Below are 21,926 nucleotides of genomic sequence, written 5' to 3' on the forward strand. Positions count from 1 at the left end.
TTAGTCAGGCATGGACCAGAGGGATCTAACAAATATTGAATTCAGAGAAGGAAAGCCACTTGGAGAGTACTAACAAAATGCTTGAGTAGGCGAATTAATCTAAGGGTCCAAGTTTTTCCATCATATTACTCATTAAACAGGCAGGTGCCTGCTCTTTCCTTCAAGGGAAAGAATAACGATGGGCTACACCCTTTTTTCAAAAGAGAGAAATCATTTTGAGGGTTCATACAAAGAAGGTGGCAACTGTAATTCTAAGTTTTTGTTTCTTAGCTAAAGAATCTGATTCAAAATATTTAAGAACCTATAGGCTCTTTATATGTGAATTTCTACGTAGAATACATCACTGTCCAAGAGAAGTTCAAAGAATCCTAGAACAGAGGATCAAAAGCCTGACTTTACATGCTGGGTCAAATCACTTGGCTTCTGAGTCAAATTTTCTTTTCTTTCTTTTTCTTTTTTAAGTTTTATTTATGTCTTTATGTTATTTTGAGAGAGAAAGACAGAGGGTGAGCAGGGTAGGGTCAGAGAGAGAGGGAGACACAGAATCTGAGCTGTCCGCACAGAGCCTGATGAGGAGCTCAAACCCACGGACTATGAGATGATCATGACCTGAGCCAAAGTCAGACACTTAACCGACTGAGCCACCCGGGCACCCTGAGTCAAATTTTCTTTAGCTGAAAAATGCAAAAAGTCAGATCCATTTCACAGGATGAGAAGGTACAGAATTTTAGAATGCTAGAGATATATAGTATAGTGTTATAACAGATGAGCTTTACTATGGCTGAGTGATTAAAAAACCCTGTAAGTCAAAGTCAGACATTTTGTAATAAGGTGACCCTCAAAGTTGAGACATCTGGAGAAGAACTAACATTTGGTTTTCAATGTGTGTCTATGAGTTAGGCAAATCAAAGAGTACACAGTAGAGTCTTTGAACATGTTTTATACATGTTTGTGAAAAGACAAATCTACAAGGCACAAATATTATATATGCAGATGTTTTATGTCTCTATCCAGATTTAGCTGAGCTTAAATACATTTAGAGGATGAATTTCACAATTACATGCAAATCAGTGAAACTTATTGCATTTCTGCATTCAAAAGTTGTTTTTCTTCATCTATATCCTAAGGTATCTTGCAGTTCATTCTATTTGCCCTAAAGAAAATGAATACCTAGTGAATCATGTAGACTTAGACATGATTGCTGAAAGATTACAAATCAGAAAATTATAGGAAGATTAAATTAATTATGGGTGGAGTATGTAATTCCACCTCTCTGATATTTATATAGAATCTCAATTGATCTATTTTTAAATTTTACATTTAACTACATTTTAAGTTACAAATAGGCTCAAAGGGAGTACATTTATGATGAGTCATCATTATGTATGAATTTGCCTTAAAAAACATTTTTAAGAAGCAAATTATTCTATAAAGCTGGAACACTTCAATAATGTGAAGTTAATGTTTAATTTTCTACATCCTCTTTTCTTTTCTAAGGTTTGAGGTAGATAAATGCAAAACATTTATAATACATTTATATATATGTATATAAATGTATATAAGTATATACATTTAAAATGTATACTAACCACGTGGAGCCAGAAAGACCAGCAACATAAGTAGCACAATCTAAAATTCCTGATTCATATAGTGCCTTCATCACACCGGAGAATCCGACCATGGCTCGGAACCCTCCACCTGAGCCCAGTATGGCCACCACAGGCACCTGGAAGAATGAAGCAAAGAGATCATTTGTAAAGTTGTAAGATACATTCCTTTCTCATTTCAATTTTTATGTTATATGTTCCACGTTTGGTAATCAAGGATTGTAAGGTCCCTCATACCTTAATAATATTTAATTTTTTAAAAAAAGAAAATATTTCATAAGAGACAATCAGAATTAATGGCTCTTAGAAAGCAGACATTACCAAAATACCAACTAACCCTATTTAAAAATAACAACAACCACAACTCCCTATATTTGCTTGACCCTTTGCAGTTTTTGGCTTGCTTTCTGATGTATTTTTTTTAATCCTCTCAAAAATCCTGTAAGATGAACAAAAAAGTCTTTGCTCATTTTATAGATGGAAGTTCTACAATGGTGATATTACTTGAATAAGGCCTATTAGCTGGTAACCTCTAGTTAAGTAAGCACTGTGCCTTCTTGGCCCATAATTCTTACTACTCCTTTATGCTGACTCATTTCAAAATACATGCTATTATTCAAGAGATTAAAAACGAACTTGACAAGACCTACAAAATTTATTTATTCTTTAATCTATTAAATAAATCTCATTGAGTGCTCTCTATCTTTCAGGCATCACAGATGGATCTGGGGAATGTATTTTATTTGAGTGAGGCAAAAACATAATAAGAATTATTACAATAATAGGAATAGGGACAAATGACATTTGTTGAGCTCTTACTATCTGATAGGAATTATTCTCAGTATTTTACAGAAGTTATCTCATTTGATTGCCACAAAATCCACATAAAGTGTCTCTTTTATAGGTGAGAAACCAAGGTACTTGGAAGCAAGACCTCAAAAACGTGTTCTGGGTCATGGAGCCCATAAATAGAAGTCAGGAGTCAACCCCCAGCTCTTAGATCGGGAGTCATGTTCGTACGCCTTATTAAAATAAAGTGCGACAGGTATGGAGTTACATGAGGTCCGGAAGGTGTGGTGAATTCCAATCAGAGAAACTGAAAAGGTAGAGAGAGCTTCATAAATAAAAAAGAAACCTGCACTTAACTTTAAAGATTCAGTTATTCAATAGAAAGGGACGAGGGCAGGGAAGGAGGCTGTTCTGAAAATGGAAGCAGCATGAGTCAAATAAGAGTCTTCCTGGTACAGAAGCAATGGCTGTCTGCAACATGACTAGAACACAAGTGTTTATTTGGAGAGTGATACATTGTCATTTTCGCTGTGGTCCTGAACCATTATTGCTTAAGAGAGCTGGTGGTTTCTCTCCACCCTAGGAAACAGTTCTTAAAGCGCACACAGCTTTCAAAACGATTTTCATGATAGCAGTAAGATGCTCTTTGCCTTTTTTTGTTCTCATTACTTCATGAGTGTATGATGGGGTTTTTCAAGAAATTACAGGATGCGTGATATAGCAACAGATTGAATTCAAAACCAGGTATGAGACTCCAGCTGGTTTCCATTAAGTCAAACAACAAAGATAATTGTAAAAGAGGACCTCATTTGTTTTGTTCTTGAAAATCTGATTATTTTCATAAAATGTGATTTATATTAATATGATATCAACTTATTTAAAGTAAATACATATTTTAATAAGTTTTCTCATTTTTTTAATATGGTAAATATTCATAGATATAACATATATAAATAAAAATCTCTTAGAAGTTTTTGATACTTAAGAGTATAATGGATTTCTGGGACCAAAATGGTTAATAACCAGGGTTTCAGAACATCAGGCACACGGTGAGTATAATCCAACATCTTGCAGGAAAATTCTGAGTCTGTCGAGGACAAGGCAGTGGGCAGAACAAAGGAATAGGGAGCAGGTGGAGGAAAATACTTACTGGACACACAGAGGATGAGATGGAGGCGTTGTGAGATTGCCAGGGAGAACAGGGGTCTTTTGTCTGACATTGTTTCCCAATAACAATTATCAAAGAAGAAGTTATAGACAGAAGACTGACCAGTTCATGGAGCAAAGATATTAGATCATGGAGTAATTCAAAGCTTAAGAAGAAACAAAGCGAAGGAAAAAAAACCCCATGAGTGGCAGAGCAGACCCGCTGTGTGGCGATGCTCTGACTGGAGTTACATCAAAATTTCCTACTGTTATCAGGTTCTATTTTCCATGTCTGTGACGAAGTCTCATTTGCAGAATCAATGCCCAAATCATGGAGCACACGTACAGAGAGGAGCTCAAGCACTTTTGGCAGCTCCGTCTTATCTCTAGCAGTGGTGGTCTTCTCTTCTTTTAAGGTGTGAATGGGAAACAATTCCTCCTTTCTTCTACCCCTAAAGCGAGGCTAATGAGGACAGAAACAGAATCAAGGTACATTTACAAGGAGAAGCTGGTGACCAATCCGATGTTAGGCACAAAAGAGGAAGGAGTGTGGTCAGCCTGTTAGGGTTTTCTAGCTTTGCTCCCCACAAATGATGCCACCATTGCCCAGGAGAAGGACCCCAGGGCAGGGGGCCAGCTGCAGGGGACATATGGCACTCAACCTCGGAAATGCAAAATACACAACATGGATGCATTGTGCTCCAAGCACTTGGATTCTGATCCTAGGTTGTTCACTGATCAATGTGATAAATACATTTTTACATGGAATTATCATCTTAGAACTACAAGGACCCAAAAGACCATAGAACTCTTATATATGGAAAAAGAAGTGTGTAGAGGTTAGGCCTTAGTGGAGCTAGGACTGTGAAGAGCAGGACACCTAGGACTAATTTCCTCATCCAAGGCTTTGTCTAATACTGAGTGGTCCCAAAGTGGAAGACCCTAGGCATCCTAATTAGATGAAGGTTGGGGACCACATTCGTGAAAACCCATTCCACCAGTTCAGTGCAATGAAGCAATTTAAAAGGCTTTGAACCTGTATATATTTAGATGCACAGAATGTTCTTAAATATAAATGTTTAAATCGTCAATAAAATAAAATATATAGCCTCTTAAAAGCTTGTAATGGAGGGGAAAGAAAGCTAAGATAGGGAACAGAAGTGGTTTATAAAGTGGACGAATGGAGGACAGTATAGTGTAGTTGTAAACAGGCCAGGTAAGAAGTTAGAAGGAGGAGGAATTTGAATTAGACCTTGAGAGAAGAGTTGAGTTTATAGGCAACGTAATAACAAGAGTGAATCCTTATTGTTGCCATGCGCCAAGCACTGAGCCCAAGGTCAGGCCAAGACTGTCACTCTCTCTCTCTCCCCAAAATAAACAAACATTAAAAAGGTTTATTCAAAAATAATTTAGGGGCATTTGAACCTTTTGATTTGGTTACTTGTAATACTGTATTATTAAAAATAGCATTAAACCTAATACAAATCAGATAGTTTAGAGAAAGAAAACTCTTAGTAACAGAGTACACTGTTTAACACAGAACATACAGCCCGTATTGCTATTCAGAGTCAGATTTAATAAGAAAAGTTGGAAAATTGAACATAAAACCTTCTCTAATCCCAAGCTGTCCTTTTTCATAAACCGGTAGTAGCCCAGCAAACTTGTGGTGCCTACTTTATGTTGTTAAGAATTTTCTGAAAATGGCCACTTACTCTGGAATTCATTGTTGTATACCCCATTGTTTTCATTATCGCTTTACAGTAAGTTCTTAAAGAGAGTTTTCACATAATTTTAAATCCAATATCTGAGCTGCTATCAGGTGAAAAAATGTCACATGTTTGCACATAAAAGTTGAATAATCACATAATGGAATGACCATGAAGATTATACTTACCATCCTCATTTATCACATAAGAATTAGTGTTTTTTGCCTATCATTTAATTTTCATCACTCTGAGATATACATTTACATTTTAAATTGTAAATTTTTAAATGTATATGTACATTTACATTTACATTTTAAAGATAAAGTAATTGAAACACAAAGAAGCTCATTTTTCTTTTTTTTTCTTTTTCTTCTTTTTTTTTTGAAGCTCATTTTTCCATTATCTAAAAGCTAGAGAGTAATGGCCTGTGGATTCAAAGCTGAATCTGTCAGATACCAAAGCCTTTAATTCACTATGCTCCACTGTCTCTGAAAGCTTTCCTTACAACTAGCTTTGTGACCTGAGGCAAAGAAAATCCTCTTTGACTGTTTACTTCTCTGTAGAAATATTCGGTAGAATGAACAACCTTGAGGCTTTTTGCTACTAGTAACACTCTTGATTCTATTAACTATTACAGAAAATGAATTATAAAACCATAAAAGCATAGGATAGGGGCTTTTGGGTGGCCCAGTAGGATACGCATCTGACTCTTGATTTCGACTCAGGTCATGATCTCAAGGTTCATGAGATCTAGCTTCTCATCAGGCTCCACATTGACAGCACAGAGCCTGTTTGAGATTCTCATTCTCCCTCTCTCTCTGCCCCTCCCCACACTCCCTCCCTCTCTCTCTCAAAATAAATAAACTTAAAAAAAAACCTATAAAAGTATAAATTTGTATTAACTATAAAGGGAGATTAGACTTATCCAGAGTCCCAGAATCAACAAGATGTATCTATATATCTACCTATCTAGAAAGAGATTTATTATATAGAATTGGCTCATGAAATTAGAATGTATGGCAAGTCCAAATCCGCAGTATGGGCTAGCAGACTCCAGAACCAGGAGGCTCAATAATACAGTTCTAGGGGTACCTGGGTCACTCAGTTGGTTAACTTCAGCTCAGGTCATGATCTCATAGTTCATGGGTTTGAGCCCCATATCAGGCTCTATGCTTGTAGCTCAGAGCCTGGAGCCTGCTTCAGATCCTGTCTCTCTCTCTCTCACACAGAAAAATAAAATAGACATTAAAAATTTAAAATATATATATAATACAGTTCTAGTCTGAAGTCTGGTAGGTAGAGACCCAGGAGAGCCAACGGTGCAGATCAAGAGAAAGACAGTCTGCTGGAGAATTCCCTCTTGCTCAGGGAGGCTGATCTTTTTGTTCTATTCTGGCCTTCAAATGATTGGATGAGGCCCACCCACATTATGGATGGCAATTGATGTATTCAAAATTCACTGATCTGAATGTTAATCTCCTCTAAAATCACTCTCCAAGTTGACTCATAAATTTAACCATCATACCCATTTCACCTTTTAAAGAGGTAAAAGAAAAGTATGTAACCACCTCTGTCCTCAAACTATCAAGTCTTAAAAATGATACTCAAAAATTACGAATAACACAAAGAGAAAATTTTTTCCTTGGTAAATTATTCACTTAACAAACGTTTTTCACTTGTTATTGGGAAAAGGTGTTTTTAATACATAACTCTAATGATATTAGATAAAAATTCACTTCATTATAAAGTATTTAGTAAAATACCTACTTAAAATCTTTTACTTATAGTACTTTTTAATACATCTAGTCCAGTTCATTAAATGCATTTTTCAATTTCTAAGAGAGTTTACAATTTTATTGACTAGTACGAAAGAGGACTACAAATCAAAAAAGTTGAGAAGTATTAGAATTACCTGTGCCAATTCCTTACTAGTATCAAAGACAGATGGTTATAACCATTTGGATAGCTTTGTGTTTGGGTTTCATTTTTATTAGTAATTATCACTTACAAATTATTTTTTTCTCTTTTCACTGATAAAATCAGGCAAATAAAAAGGAAACAAAAGCAAAAATGAATGACTGGGACCTCAATAAAACAAAAAGCTTCTGCACAGTGAAGAAAACAATCAACAAAATTAAAAGGCAACTGATGGAATGGGAGAAGATATTAGCAAATGAATCTGAAAATGACTTAGCATCCAAAATCTATGAAGAACTTCACAAACTCAACACTCAAAAAAAAAAAAAACCAAAAAACAAAAAACAAATCCCACAAATAATCCAGTGGTTAAATGGGGCAAAAATACTAACAGATACTTTTCCAAAGAAGACATCCAGATGGCAAACAGACACATGAAAAGATGCTCAACATCACTCATCATCATGGAAATACAAATCAAAACTACAATGAGATACCACCTCATACATGTCAGAATGGCTAAAAAAATTTTTTTTGGTTCCAAGACTTGAGCACTGGGCCAGGCAGCTAATTCTGCCTGGTCATCTCCTTCTAAATCCTGAGCACTGGACTACGCAGCTAGAATTAGCTGCGTGGAAGACTGACCAAGTATCTTGTTTATTCTTTTTTTTTTTTTTTTACTAATAGTTTATTGCCAAGTTGGTTTCCATATAACACCCAGTGCTCTTCCCCACAAGTGCCCCCCTCCATGATCATCACCCCCCTTCCCCTTTCTTCCTCTCTTTTCAAAACAGCTAAAATTAACAACTCAGGAAACAGATGTTGTTGAATACCCAGAAAAATAGGAACACCTTTGCACTGTTGGTGGGAATGCAAACTGGTACAGTCACTCTGGAGAACGGTATGGATGTTCCTCAAAAAACTAAAAATAGAGCTATCATATGATCTAGCAATTATATTACTAGGTATTTATACAAATGATACAAAACTGTGATTCAAAGGGGAACATGCACCCCAATGTTTATAGCAGCACTAGCAACAATATCCAAATTATGGAAAAACCCAAATGTCTATCGATTGATGAATGAATAAAGAAGATGTGGAATGTACATATAGTGGAATATTACTTGGCGATCAAAAAGAATGAAATCTTGCCACTTGCAATAATGTGGATGTAACTAGAGTGGTATTATTCCAAGACATATAAGTCAGTCAAAGAAAGACAAATATATAATTTCATTCATATGTAGACTTTAAGAAATAAAACATAGGGGAAGGGATGGAAAAATAAGATAAAAACAGAGAAGGAGGCAAACCATGAGAGACTCTTGAATACAGAGAACAAACTGAGGGTTGTAGGATGGGCGAATGGATGGTGGTCATTACGCATTTGTTGGGATGAGCACTGGGTATTGTTATATATAAGTTAGGAATCACTGAATTCTACTCCTGAATCCATTATTACACTAAATGTTATTAACTTGGATATAAATTTTAAAAATCAGGCAAAGAAAGAATAAAGATGTCACAAACTCCACATTATTGAAATTTATTTCTGATTACTTATTTCCCCAAATTATCTCTCCATTCTTGCCAGTTTGAAGAAAAATCTGGTACAAATATAAAATCAGAACCCTTTCTTCCTCTGCTTTTACTGAAAGTCAATTTTTGCCCTCCCCCCTCCGCCCCCAAGCACAGAGTCAAAGCCCTTGAGCATGCATTCTAGGAGAATATCTGGTTTGCTCCAAACCAATCTGTAAAAGGAGCCAGAGAAGCTGTACTAACAACTAGAGAGCCAATCCTGTAAGTACAGGACAGAAAAGGTAGCACCGATTTTTTTTTAAAGATCAAATCAGGAGCAGACATGGCCACACGGACTGTGTAAATGGTAATTCCTGCAGTGGGCTTCGCCTCCCCCCAGCCTGCGCCCAGCACCAGCCCTCCCAAGGTGCCATCCAGTCCTGGTTGGGAACTTAGGCAACGCCTTTGTACACAAAAGGAAGGAAGTCACTAACCTGATCTGCTTCATGAAATGTACAAAAGATAGTATATATGATCTTGTTTCAATGTATTTATAATTTTTCCAAGCATAGCTATAGTTTCATATGTAAAATATAAAAAGTGAATTTACATTAAACTAAAATATATTATTGTTACTAGCATTTTGTTTTCATCAGGCTGCTGGCCCTTCAGCCCAGTAAGCTTCCTCGCATAATGTCTGATTTATACAACAAATCACTGAAACCTGCAGCAAATCCAGCATCTGTCCCCACAGGCCTCCTCCTTCCTTGTTCCTGACACGTGTGTTCTATGTGCCTCCCCTGGAGCACGTCCCCGTGAGCTCTAGTCTTCAGCAGTCACCTGCCTCATAGTGGACAACCCTACTGAGCGCCGTCCGGGCCTCGTGGACATCACTCTCTCAACCAACTTCCAGGCCTCTTATTCCTTTGGCTGTTCACATCCCATCACTGCCTCAGATGAGAAAAACTCCAACTCCACCTCGGGAGTCCTGAAACTTGACCCTTGGGAGCTCCCACCTGCTCAGTGCACCTTCCCGTCCTCCACTCTTGGGAGTTCCCCACTGTCTGCGCTGCAATACTTGCCATCTGAGAGGGGAACAGAAATTGCGGGTACAAAGTGCTATTGTCACTAGGAAGGTAGGAACAAGAGGAAGAGTATGCCGGATGACAGGAACCACATAAGCAAGAGATAAACATTCTTACTGACTATTCAAGGTTGACTTCTATTACCTCCTTCAGAAACCATTTTGCTTTCCTTTTTCTCTGTCTCCAATGGACTCTTTTCTCTAGTCGTTCACTTCCTTTATATGACAAAGTTAAGTACAGAATAGCACTCACAGAATATATTACTCAAGGTCCATTTTGATTTTCATCAAAAGGTATTTGTTTAAATTGAACGAATTTCATAAACTCTGCCTTCAGAGGAAACACTTTGTCTTTTATTCTCTGATGCAGGCTAAAGTAAGATTACTTTCTCTTTCTTCCCCACTATTATAGTTCCAGATTCTAGTCTCCCAACCAGCATTGCTTTGTTATGGTCGGTTACTAGGGAACGAAAACTATTGAGTAGCATTTCCCTTCATATAAGCCTATAATCTGGGAACCTCATCTGACAAAAAACTGCTTTCAGACCAGAAAATTTATAAGAATGACCTCCGAACAATCCAACTATGCCAAAAATCCCCACGTACAAAGTCTTGCAGCTCTTAGTCACAGGAAAGAGCTCAGGACTTTATTCATAAAGCAATCACACTTATCAGAGATACTGTTCTAACAACAAGCTTGCTTATCAGATTTGAATTCCACAACAGCAAAGTTGAAAGAGAAAGGAGTGGTTCGGAGAAATTACCTCAAGGGAACACATAAAGCATGGAGAAATGGCAGTTGCTTGCAAAGGAGACAGACCTGAGAACACTCCAATCCATTCAATCAGGACAAGGAATGACCTGTCATTTTAGAAAGACTGCCATCTAAATGATTAAAATCAATAACATTTAAAACCTTTTTAAATTATTGAGAATACATTTTTTTAAAAGAAATCTTAGTATTTAGGAGGATAAATTCTTGAGTTACAAGACACCTCAACTATTTGACTAATTCATTATCTGGATGGAAAACCTCAGATTTTACTAAATTTGACAATTAATGCCCTCAGGTGCTATGCAACAGAAGAGGCACGCTCAAGTATAATAGCTACTATTTTCTTGAGCAACTACTACGTGCTCTTATACATTGTGCTGGATGCTTATAAGCACTAGTACTCAACCTGCTACCTAATAAGAGACACAGTCTCCATTTTACAAGTAAAGCATAGAAGTGAAGAAATGTGTCCAAGTTTATGCTGCTCTAATTTATTTGAAATTTCGATTTGACACTGAAGTCCTAAACTAGATGCTGTCTGTTGAACACTGGGAATAAAGCAAGCACAGTCTCTGCATTGGGAAGTAAGTAGAAATGTTCTTTGTCAGGCCACCATGACAGCCTGCTCCTCTGCACCTTGAGGAGCACAATGAGCCAGAAGTGAATAGAAAGTGAAGTTTTGTCAGAGAGCAAGGGAATTGGGAACTTAAGACACCCTTCTCCTTAAGGAATAACATAAAAATAGGAAAGGGGCACCTGGGTAGCTCAGTAGGTTGAGCATCTGACTTCAGCTCAGGTCATGATTTATGGTTCCTGAGTTCGAGCCCACGTTGGGCTCGCTGCTGTCAGTGCAGAGCCTGCTTGGGATCCTCTGTCTCCCCCTCTCTGCCCTTCCCGCACTCACTCTTGGGTGCATGCGTGCTCTCTCTCTCTCAAAAATGAATAAAACTTTTTAAAAAACAGGAAAATATTACTTGTGTTGTGGCAATGGGTGAGTCTGAATATATCTAATCTAATTATTTTGAACAAGAGGAAAAAACTTTAGACAGAACCAAAACAACTATGATAAAAGTTTTAATTCCAGGAATGACTTCCAAAAACATGGATTTGATATTTTTGAAGAAAATTCCACAGAAAAATTACTTCATTCTCCATCCACTGCAGAAAAGCCAATTAGTATGAATATTAGGCCAAGTTTCATTTTCCCATGAATACTCCTTTTTCCACAAAAGGAAGAGTGCCTATGCTATTATAGTAGTGACTTTCTCTTTGAAAAAGAAACCTAAGAACACAGGCCAACTAGACATCTGCACCAATATGTCCCATATACATTTATTATTTTTTTATTTTTATTTTTTGAGAGAGTGCATGAGTGGAGGAGGGGCAGAGGCGGGGGTTAGGGGGACATAGGATCTGAAGTGGGCAGAGAGCCCAATGTGGGGCTTGAATTCCTGAACCATGAAATCATGACCTGAGCCAAAGTCAGATGCCCAACTGACTGATCTAGCTGCCTTGTTCCCCCACATACATTTCTAATTGAACAGTTCAAACTGGGAACTTTTCCCCCAAACCTCCTCCACCTGTGTCTCCTGACTCACAACATGATATACCGTGTTGAGTCTCTGATCCCTCCCTCTGGCTAATGCACCCCCTGGAGGCTGTGCCAAGCTACCTCTTGAATCTTTGCCCTCGCGCCCACAACACGAGACTTACTGAGGATCTACGTGTGCTGGGAGACTTTGCCAGGTGCTGGGAATGTGAACGTGAGATAACATAGTCACTGCCCTGCTCTTTGTGAAACATATTCCACTGGAGAGAATAACCGTACACATATTTTTAAAGTACAAGGGCCAACAATGCTAAAAAGATAATGTGCATATATTTGTGCCATAAAGAATATAACTGAGACCGAACAGACATGGGGGAGGGAGGGAGGAGCTGATGAGGACAACAGCCTCACAAGAAGCAACGTACCCATTGCTTAAAGTTGGGAGGGTCCTAGTTAGCCCAAAAGGAGGTGGGTCAGGGACAAGGTGTCACAGGGAAGCATGCTACAGAGACAAGAAATACCGTGTGGGAAAGCACCAACTAGGGAAAGGTCGTGAGGGGACATGGGACCAAGAGATACCTAGTGTAGGAGTGTGGTGAACTGGGGGTGAACTGGCAAAACGGCAGCTAGAAAGATGCTAAGAAGCCAATCCTCAGAGCAGGCAAAGGAATTTAGGCTTGGGTTTGAGAGCAAACAGAATGTGGGGGGAGGGAGGCCAGGCAGAGGTGCTGTGTTCAGATTCTGACATGCTGAGTTTGAGATGGGAGGGAGATCAGTGAAGGAATCAAGTAGGTACCTGGATATTCAGGTCTGAGCTCAGAAGGAAGGTTCTAAGTTGTTGATATGCCTGAGGGGAAGTTTTTCATACTCAGGTGGTGGGTGACATAGAAGGGCGAGAAAGGAGAGAAAGTTCTTTTTTTTTTTCTTTTTTCAATGTTTTATTTATTTTTAAGAGAGAGAGAAAGGGGAGGGTCAGAGAGGGAGGGGGGGGCAGAGGATAGGACGTGACCTCTGCACTGAACAGAGAATGTTTCAGAAAGTGGAGAGGCATCTATCATTTGCACCCACGGGGGGAAGGGGGGGGACACAGGGCCAGATCTTTTGCACTAATGAGTACTGCTGACTGGAGGAGCGGATGTGGTAGAATCATGAGGTCTGAAGTCTGAGACAGTGAGACAGGAGAATGAGATTGGGCAGAGAGCTCTGGAGAAGTTTGTGAACAGAGGGAGAGAAGTAGAAAGAAAGGGGAAGGGAATGCACATTCCAAGGAGACTTTTTGTTGTTCCTTTTTCCCCCCTTCATCTCAGAGTTTATATTTTCATAGTAAAAATTCACACAGAGGTAGAGGCAGACATGGGGGAGGGGCAGGCCCTGGAAGGACCAACTGATCCACTGGGGCTCTTCCTTGGGGTTGGCCATCCATATCTGATGTAGATCTGCATTTGAAAGAAAAGAAACTGTTTTCCCCACTGAAGTCAAGAGGGAAGTAGCAAAGGAGAGCACGGGCTATGAGATATGACAGTCCTCTGGCAAGAAATGAAGGATTTCTCATCTGAGGACATTTGATCTCTCTTTGATTAGAAGGCAACTCTATCAGTTGTGAGGAGAGCAGAGCGTAGATCAGCAGCTCAGAGGGAAAGAAATAATTGTTGCAAATAACGAGAAAGCAGCTAAGCAGGAAAACACTGAGATAACAAAATGGGGTCTCCCAAAAGAAGTTGATGGCCAGGAATTACAGAGGTATCCATTTCCTGCTTTTTTTCTAGCAAACTCATTCCTGGAGGCCCAACCAACAGTCTTCAATCCCAGGAGGACTTTCCCATTGTAGGGAAGGAAAAGGTTTTCCACGACAAAATGGGTGAAGGGAGTGGGAGATACAGAATTCTGGTAGTGGAATGAATAAATCATGGAGATGAAAGGAACAGCACAGGGAATATCACCAATGGGGTTGTAACAGTGCTGTGTGGTGACCCACAGCAGCCACACTCATGATAAGCACAGCACAGTGAAGAGACGGTTGAATCACTGTGTTGTGCACCTGAAACTAACGCAACATTGTGTGTCAATTATACTTCAGTTAAAAAATAAAAATAAAATAAAACAAATTCAATGATCTTTTTACATCTGAGGCTAAACTTCTCTTACTAATGAAGTGCTTGTTTGTATATAAGTGTCCCTATGCCTCTTTATAAGGCTGAACCTGGTCAATATTGCTAAACATGGGCAGCATTTGTGACAATCTTCCTCAGAGAATCTGTATTGATGAAACACTTAGCTCATCTTAAAAAGCTGAAGATATAATGCTCAATCTCAATTATTTCCATATTTGGGTAAAATTGGGGAGACAGTACAAACACAATTATTATTGAATTGCAATAACATTTGAAAGATTTCCAACTCACATCACGTATGGAATAAAGGCCTCCACTATTCTCTGGACCCAGGAGTTTCTTCATGTTTTCCTTTATGTTTTCTTTTCTCTGTTGTCTGAAAGTCTTCTCCTGATCACACAGGGCCATACTGAATCGGAGGTCTGGGGATGAACTGTATATAAAACAGATAGTCGTGAGCCTATGTCCCCAGGAGCTTTGTTATAATCACCCAGTCTGGGTAGCTTTCCTGATATATGCTCACTGTTCCCTCAAGCCACTTCCTAGAAGGGGACCTGAAACAAGGGTATAAAATGATGGCCGTCTTAAAGCCTAAGGCATGTTTCCAGAAAATATGGAGTATGAGATGCTTTAGAAAAAAAAAAAAGCAAGCACACAGACCCTGAGAAATTCATCTTATGATAGTAAAGACTTCAGAAGTACTTTAGAAAATAAAATTGCTGAGGTCTGTTTGGCATAGTATTTCCCAAATTTATTTGAGCAAGAACTCCTTTCCCTGGCCTTCCATCCCCCACGTCTCCATTGCCATAACACTAACATTCCAAACAGTCTATGTTCTGAGGAGCATTCCGGCAGAAATACTGTCTTAATGAATTGCCTTGTCTAAGAGATGTCCTCCTGTGACAAAAAAAGGAACTGCTAATACTAGAACTTCAGACAGCGACAAGTAATTTTCACTGGTGGATTTCAGAACCCTTACATCGCATACCCTTCCTAATAATAGCAGCAGCAGCAACTTCCCAGATTCCTAGACTATGCCAGAAACCACTTTAGATATATGGGCATGTATCACTGCAGAAATAATGGGAGTAAATCTCACACGTTATTATACAATATGTTATTTTTATAACTGCCCCTTACAGATCCAAAAATCTGAAGCTCTGAGAGGTTAGGATCACACAGCAAATATGTGATGTAGTTTCCTCAATGCAACAGTGCCTCACAAACAAGACAAGTTCAATATTGAATTCTAAAACCAGCTTCTGAATTTAAAAATAGTAAAAACCAGGAGTACCTGGTAGCTCAGTTGGGTAAGCAACAGGTTCTTGATTTCGGCTCAGGTCATGATCTCATGGTTTGGCTCAGGTCATGATCTCAGGGTTCATGGGATAAAGTCTCCTGTTAGGCTGACAGCGCGGGGCTTGCTTGGATCCTCTCTCTCTCCTTCTCTCTCTGCCCCTCCCCCACTTTCTCTCACTCCCTTTCTCTCTCAAAATATGTAAAATGGGTAAAAATGTATAAAATGTGTAAAAAATAGTAAAAAACAAAACAGAACAAGAAAACCTAGAACTCTACATTGTCATGCGAATAAATCCAAATGTAGAAGGTAACAATTTTGCTAATAAAATATTATCTCTTTACCATTCATAAAAGTAAGTCCTTCCTTTCAGAGTGAATTAAATTTAACTATAATTTTTGTTAATTCACTATATTTCTTCCTTGTAAAATATAGACCAAAAGAAGAGACTCCCATAGTTTCTGGGCTATATAATCTATAATGACATTTGATTACAAATAATATTTTGATTACTACTCCCCAAGAAACGAATATGGATAACTTACAAAAGAGGAAGTATGATTAATAATGAAAAACAAAAGAATATTTAGCTTCACTAGCAAATTTTTAAAATACTGTTATCATTAATAATTTTTAAGAAATTTTTTAAGTATTTACTTTCCAGTACAAAATAAATATCTTCATTTGGGAATACAAATTTGTGATTAAGTGATGAGCACCAAAAATAATTAAATGTGTATTCCTTTGAGTAATTCTATTTTGGGATATCTGCTTTAAGAAGACTAACCGTAGGGATGCTTGGATAGCTTCGTCAGTTAAGTGTCCTACTCTTGATCTTGGCTCAGGTCATGGTATCATGGTTCCTGAGATGGAGCCCCAAGTCTGGCTCTATGCTGACAGTGCAGAGCCTGCTTGGGATTTTCTCTCTCTCCTTCTCTCTCTGCCCATCTCTCCCCCTCAAAATAACTAAACAGACTTTTTAAAAAAGAAAATTAATTGTAAATTTTGAAAAGATCATTTAGCTGTATCACCCAACAATAAAAAATGATCAGTATAGCATATTAAAGCATTGGATTGCACAGCTATTAAATTTATGTCTCTCTCTTCCCCTCACCTGCTTGTGCTCTCTCTCTCTCACTCTCTCAGAAATAAATAAATGTTAAAAAAATAATAACTTCTAAGAACATATCCATTTCAGAGTCAAGACAAATTAACAGATAAAAATAGTTTGATAAAAATTCATTAAAAATATACAGTAAATTGCTTCTGAACATATGTATCTTATTTAGCTGAGTTTTTTCCCCTCCATTTTTTCTCATCTGTGCTTTGTTAAAGTGAATTTCTTTTACATAATATGGTCCTAATTACATCAGTGAAGACCATTTCCCATTAAGACAAACAGCATGACTTTCTAGTCAAATAGCAAAAGTCCTTTTAATCTCATGCTAAGATATATCACATTTTAATATGTTTTAGACAGAGAAAGAGAGAACCTGAGTGGGAGAGGGGGGCAAATTGGAGGGGAGGGAGAAAGAGAGACAGAGATAGTGGGGCTTGATCCCAAGACCCTAGGATCATGACCTGAGCTGAAATCAAGAGTAAGAGGCTCAACTGACTGAGCCACCCAGGTACCCCTAAAATATACCAAGTTTTAGCAAGAATCAACACAATGCAAAATAACACAACTCAATTATGTGGACTATCCTATGATATTTCCTGACATATTCTGAGGGACAGTAGTAACTTATGTAAAAGTTTATGAGGTTGAATCAGCGTGTTCTAGGAACCCAAATAAGAGAAAAAAATACCAAACCCAATGTCCACATATCCATCATCAATCTTTTGGCAAATCACAATATAGGAGAATGTTACACTAACATATGCAGTGTTTGGGTGTATTAAATGCATACGGGTTACTTGGGTAAAACCCACTTCAACAGGGAACTTCAAGGAGATGCAGAAAGTTTGAGGGAGGTGGGATGTACTGAACTCAGCGTTAGATCCAGCTAATTCTCCAGGTATGCCTTACTCCCCTAAGATGCACCCTTTGAAAATAAATAAATTTATTTTGGAGGCCACTTTGAAAGAGCAACATGGTTTATGGAACTTTACTACCACTGTGAACAAAAACAATCTCAATTTTCAGTGTTTCCTTTTTATAGTTTCCTGTTTATGTTTACTTTCATGTTCTTGAGTATCTATCTATATCAACAATGAAAAATAGGCTTAAATAACCATAGTTGTTCATTTCTATGGGAAATAGATAAGAAGGAGGACTCTTTCTAAAGCCCTTATTATTGACCTGATAAGCCTTGAAATCTATTACGTGAAGACCAAACTACAGGGAAAGCAGCAAAGATATAAAGTTTATTATTTTTTAATGCTATAGCTATTAGGGAAGAGCTAAAGAAAAGTTTATTTAATGTGTTTTTTATGTTCAAAAGCTCTAAGAATTATTTCATATTTTAAAAGTTTACCCTTAACAATTAAAATAAATCAGTGGATCACTCACAATATTTTCCACCCAATGAAACAAATGCACTTACCAAACTTCAAGAGACATTTCCAGAAACATTTCAGTGACCTAGAACAGATACATTCTTCAGATTAGGTCATAAAATGGATGTGTATTACATATAATGCAAACAAAGTCAAAACAATTTTTGAGTGCTAGATTATTTTTAACCTAAAAGAATCCTAAAAACAAAAGTAACATAGCTTCATGAAGAGCCTAAATCATATTTCAACACATGTTTTTACTATTTTTCATGATATAAATCTACTTAATCAGTCATTTTAGTAAATATAAGAATTGTTGGTGCGTAACTGTTTTCCTCCTTCACTAAAATGAAGTAGTTGAGTTTGCATTCATTATGCATGAGACATAAAAATTACCTGAGCTCTAAGGGCACCTGGGTGGAGAGTTGGTTAAGTGTCCAACTTTTTTTTTTTAATGTTTACTTATTTTTGAGAGAGAGACAGAGTGTGAGTTGGGGGGGAGGCAGAGAGCGAAGGAGACACAGAATCTGAAGCAGGCTCCAGGCTTTGAGCTGTCAGCCCAATAAGGGGCTCGAAACCCACGAACCGTGACATCATGATGTGAGCAGAAGTCAGACGCCTAACTGACCGAGACACCTAGGTGACCCTAAGAGTCCAACTCTTGATTTCAGTTCAGATCATGATCTCATGGGGCTCATGAGATCAAGCCCAGGTTGGGCTCTGTGCTGACAACGTGGAGCCTACTTAGGATTCTCTCTCTCCCTCTCTCCCCTATTTGTGTGTGTGTGTGTGTGTGTGTGTGTGTGTGTGTGTGCTCTCTGTATCCACCACAAAATAAGTAAACATTAAAAGACATTTCCTGAGCTCTAAAAAACTAAGATATTGTGCCCATTATTCAGGAACTGTCCCTGGGCCTCTGAATAGAGGATGAAATGGTCATCAGGTTAAAGAAAGCCTAGCTGAAAATTCACACATGTGCATTTGTGACAAGTGTGGGCTATCATAGACAGGAGACAGAACACCTATCCAAGGTGACAGCAGAACCAGAGGCCAGCCGACTATGGTCGGCTCAAGAAACATCTACAAATGGGAGGTGGGCTCAGGTTTTCATTTTTCAACACTGTGTGAGCTAACCAAACTTCTGGGAGGACTCTGTCCTGCCAATGCGCCAAGTTTAGTCTAGTGGAAAACAGAGTGATTACTATCCAAAGAGAAAAAGGGGTAGTAAAAGGTATCTCTTTAGAGACGATAATTCTCTTGTATAGAAAGACATTGTCTGTACTATCCCTGCCATTAGATATGAATAATGTAATTTTAGACTATCCAGAGAACCAATTGAGAAAATGTTTTGAAGATTGCTGTATAATTGTAAAATGGTGCTATTATTTTTATTCTATCAGTTACCATAGAATATCTTTAGAGTGAACCTGTCCAATACCTTCATATAGACCAGAACTCTAATAAGCCTCTTAAAAGGTGAAGAAAGCATTTTTAGAAGCAACACAGAATGCTATAGATTACTGGCTTTGTTTATTTTGGTTTCAGAGGATGGAAAAAAACAAACTAGAAGGAGCTTTCCAAAAGGTTAAAAAAAGTTCATGGATAATTCTCAGCACTGAATTTTATGAATAAGAAAAAGGTATTGAAATCATCTGTATAAGAATTTGCCTCTCCCACTAAACTGTATCTGTCTTATATAGATCTATCTTATATGTATTTACATGTATCTTAAGTATATATGTATCATATTTATCTATTTTATATAGATCTCTATCACTAGTTCATTGCAGTGTTTGGCATATGACACATAATCAATATCTGCTGAATTACTGTGTTTGTGTGTGTGAGGGGAGCACATGAGGCAATCTTTTCTTGTTAAGAAACATTCCATCACTACTGAACATAAAATCCTGGACTGGTGTAACACAGACGGCCATTCCTCTGAAGTCCTATGAATGTTTACTCATCAAAGCAGCATATCAATATCACTTTGAAGTTAACAGAATAATCAAGAATCCCAGTACAAGTGGAATTACACATGCCCAGATGAATCATAGTTCAGGTATAAGTCAAAAAGATGACTGGCTTGGGGCTCCTAGGTGGCTCAGTCACTTAAGTGTCTGACTTCCGCTCAGGTCATGATTTCACAGTTAGTAAGTTCGAGCTCCACGTCAGGCTCTGTGCTGACAGCTTGGAGCCTGGAGCCTGATTTGGATTCTTCCTCTTTCTCTGCCCGCTCCCGCTCCCGCTCTGTCTCTCTCAAAAATAAATAAACAACATTAAAAACAATTTTTTAAGGTGACTGGCTTCCAAACAATTAATTTGTTAACTCATTATCAATTAATGTAACTCCTGTCTATTCTACCAAGGCTAGTAGACTGCTCAGACCACAACCCAGCACATCATGTCTATTCCCTGTTTCTAAATTTCAAATGGAGTCTTTCCCAAAGAGGGCTTGGAAAACTTTATATTGGATGAGGTTACTTTGGGTACTTAGTGAGAAAAACAAGCCATGGGTAAAAACATGGTCTGTTTGCCATCCATCCACCCCTGCCCCCAAATACATGAAAGCTGGTATTAAAATAAGACTAGATTTGCTGTTTTCATTTCCAGAGGGCAAAAATGCCATGGGAGAATGGAAACTAAAAGAACAACATTGCAACTCATTGTGAAGTTTCCTAACAAACGGAAAGATTTTAAGTTGGAATGAGCTTTCCTAAAGAAAAAAAGATGGACCCCCACCTGGCAGGTCCCTAAGCAATTTATACGGTAAGATATTCAATGCCTCGCTATATCTCATGCCAACCTTCCTGACAACTTAATAAACGAAAGGAAAATCAACTGTGCTATGTTTATGGTCACATTTGTCTTCAGAATGTCCCTTACACATCCAGCCATAGCACTTCTTGGCTGAGACATTCATAATCCTCGACTGACTGATAAGACTCCCTAAATGAAGGCAGGAGGAGAGAAGGGAAGACACAGGATTTTCCTACCATTGGGAATATTACAGAATGTGGTGTGGAGGGACTTGTCACATGGCTGGGGATCCTCACTTCCTCATGTTGCCCAAGTGGATCACCCACCACCACCGGGAGGAAATTTTAAACTCTCCCACTTGATGTGCTCAGACATGCCGTGAAGACTGACATTTACAATCTCTCTGCATCTTTTGCCTGAAACGTGTCATTCAGATGCAATAGCCACAAAAGCATGTGCTTCCTGTGAGGCATGAAACAAGTATTGTAAATTCCTTCCCACTCACTGCATGAAGCGGCTTTGCATCGCAATCCTCCACATTGCTGGCATTACCTAGGTAAGCGGAAGGAAAGGTGACCGACCCTCTGTCTGGCTCTCCCCAACCCCGTAAAGCTGAGCTAGGACCCAGACGAAGAGGAAGAACGCCACCTCTTGTAGGAATTATAAATGTAAGAAGCAGGCTGTGCTCCTTGTGCATTTTTGTAGAAAACAACAATCTCATCTTTGAATTCCACAGTGGAAAGCAAAGCCAGATGCTTACAACGGGAGATGTTCAGCTTGGGGAGCGTGTGGGGCCCAGATGAGAGAAACTATATAGAGAAGCCATTTTAAACTTAAAAATAATGTTTAAAAAGTATCTAATCCACTAATCCTCTTGCAAACTTTCCCAGGTCATTTTGAAATGACAAAGCTAAAGCAACAATCATCGTGCTTAGCATGAAAGAGGTTGTTTATAATTATTATCACAAAGAGATGCACACAAACGATTTTAAACTTGAGAATCTACCCTATTGGTAAAGAGCTCTCCAAACATGCTCTGCCTCTTCTTATTAACGTACTCTAGCATTTACAGCCTTAACTTGCAATAAAACATCATATTGAATTCTGATCCTCCCGAGTCAGGGTACTCTTTTTCTCCCCGTCAGCAAACTAAAACAGCAACTAA

General features: G+C 38.3%; 1 protein-coding gene across 4 annotated transcripts in view; it reads right to left on the minus strand.

Annotated features, from left to right (window-relative positions):
* PLA2G4A (phospholipase A2 group IVA) overlaps positions 1–21,926 on the minus strand; it is a 148,615-nt gene that overhangs the window by 50,733 nt on the left and 75,956 nt on the right. For all 4 annotated transcript variants that reach the window (XM_029935174.1, XM_029935171.1, XM_029935173.1 and 1 more), the window contains 3 exons: positions 18,049–18,086; positions 14,497–14,638; positions 1,590–1,726 (listed from right to left, as the gene is read on the minus strand). In XM_029935174.1, coding sequence (XP_029791034.1) covers positions 1,590–1,726; positions 14,497–14,638; positions 18,049–18,086 — 317 coding nt within the window. The remainder of the gene's footprint in view (positions 1–1,589; positions 1,727–14,496; positions 14,639–18,048; positions 18,087–21,926) is intronic.

The sequence above is a fragment of the Suricata suricatta genome, chromosome 3 (genome assembly GCF_006229205.1).
Source record: "Suricata suricatta isolate VVHF042 chromosome 3, meerkat_22Aug2017_6uvM2_HiC, whole genome shotgun sequence".
Taxonomy (NCBI): Eukaryota; Metazoa; Chordata; class Mammalia; order Carnivora; family Herpestidae; genus Suricata; species Suricata suricatta.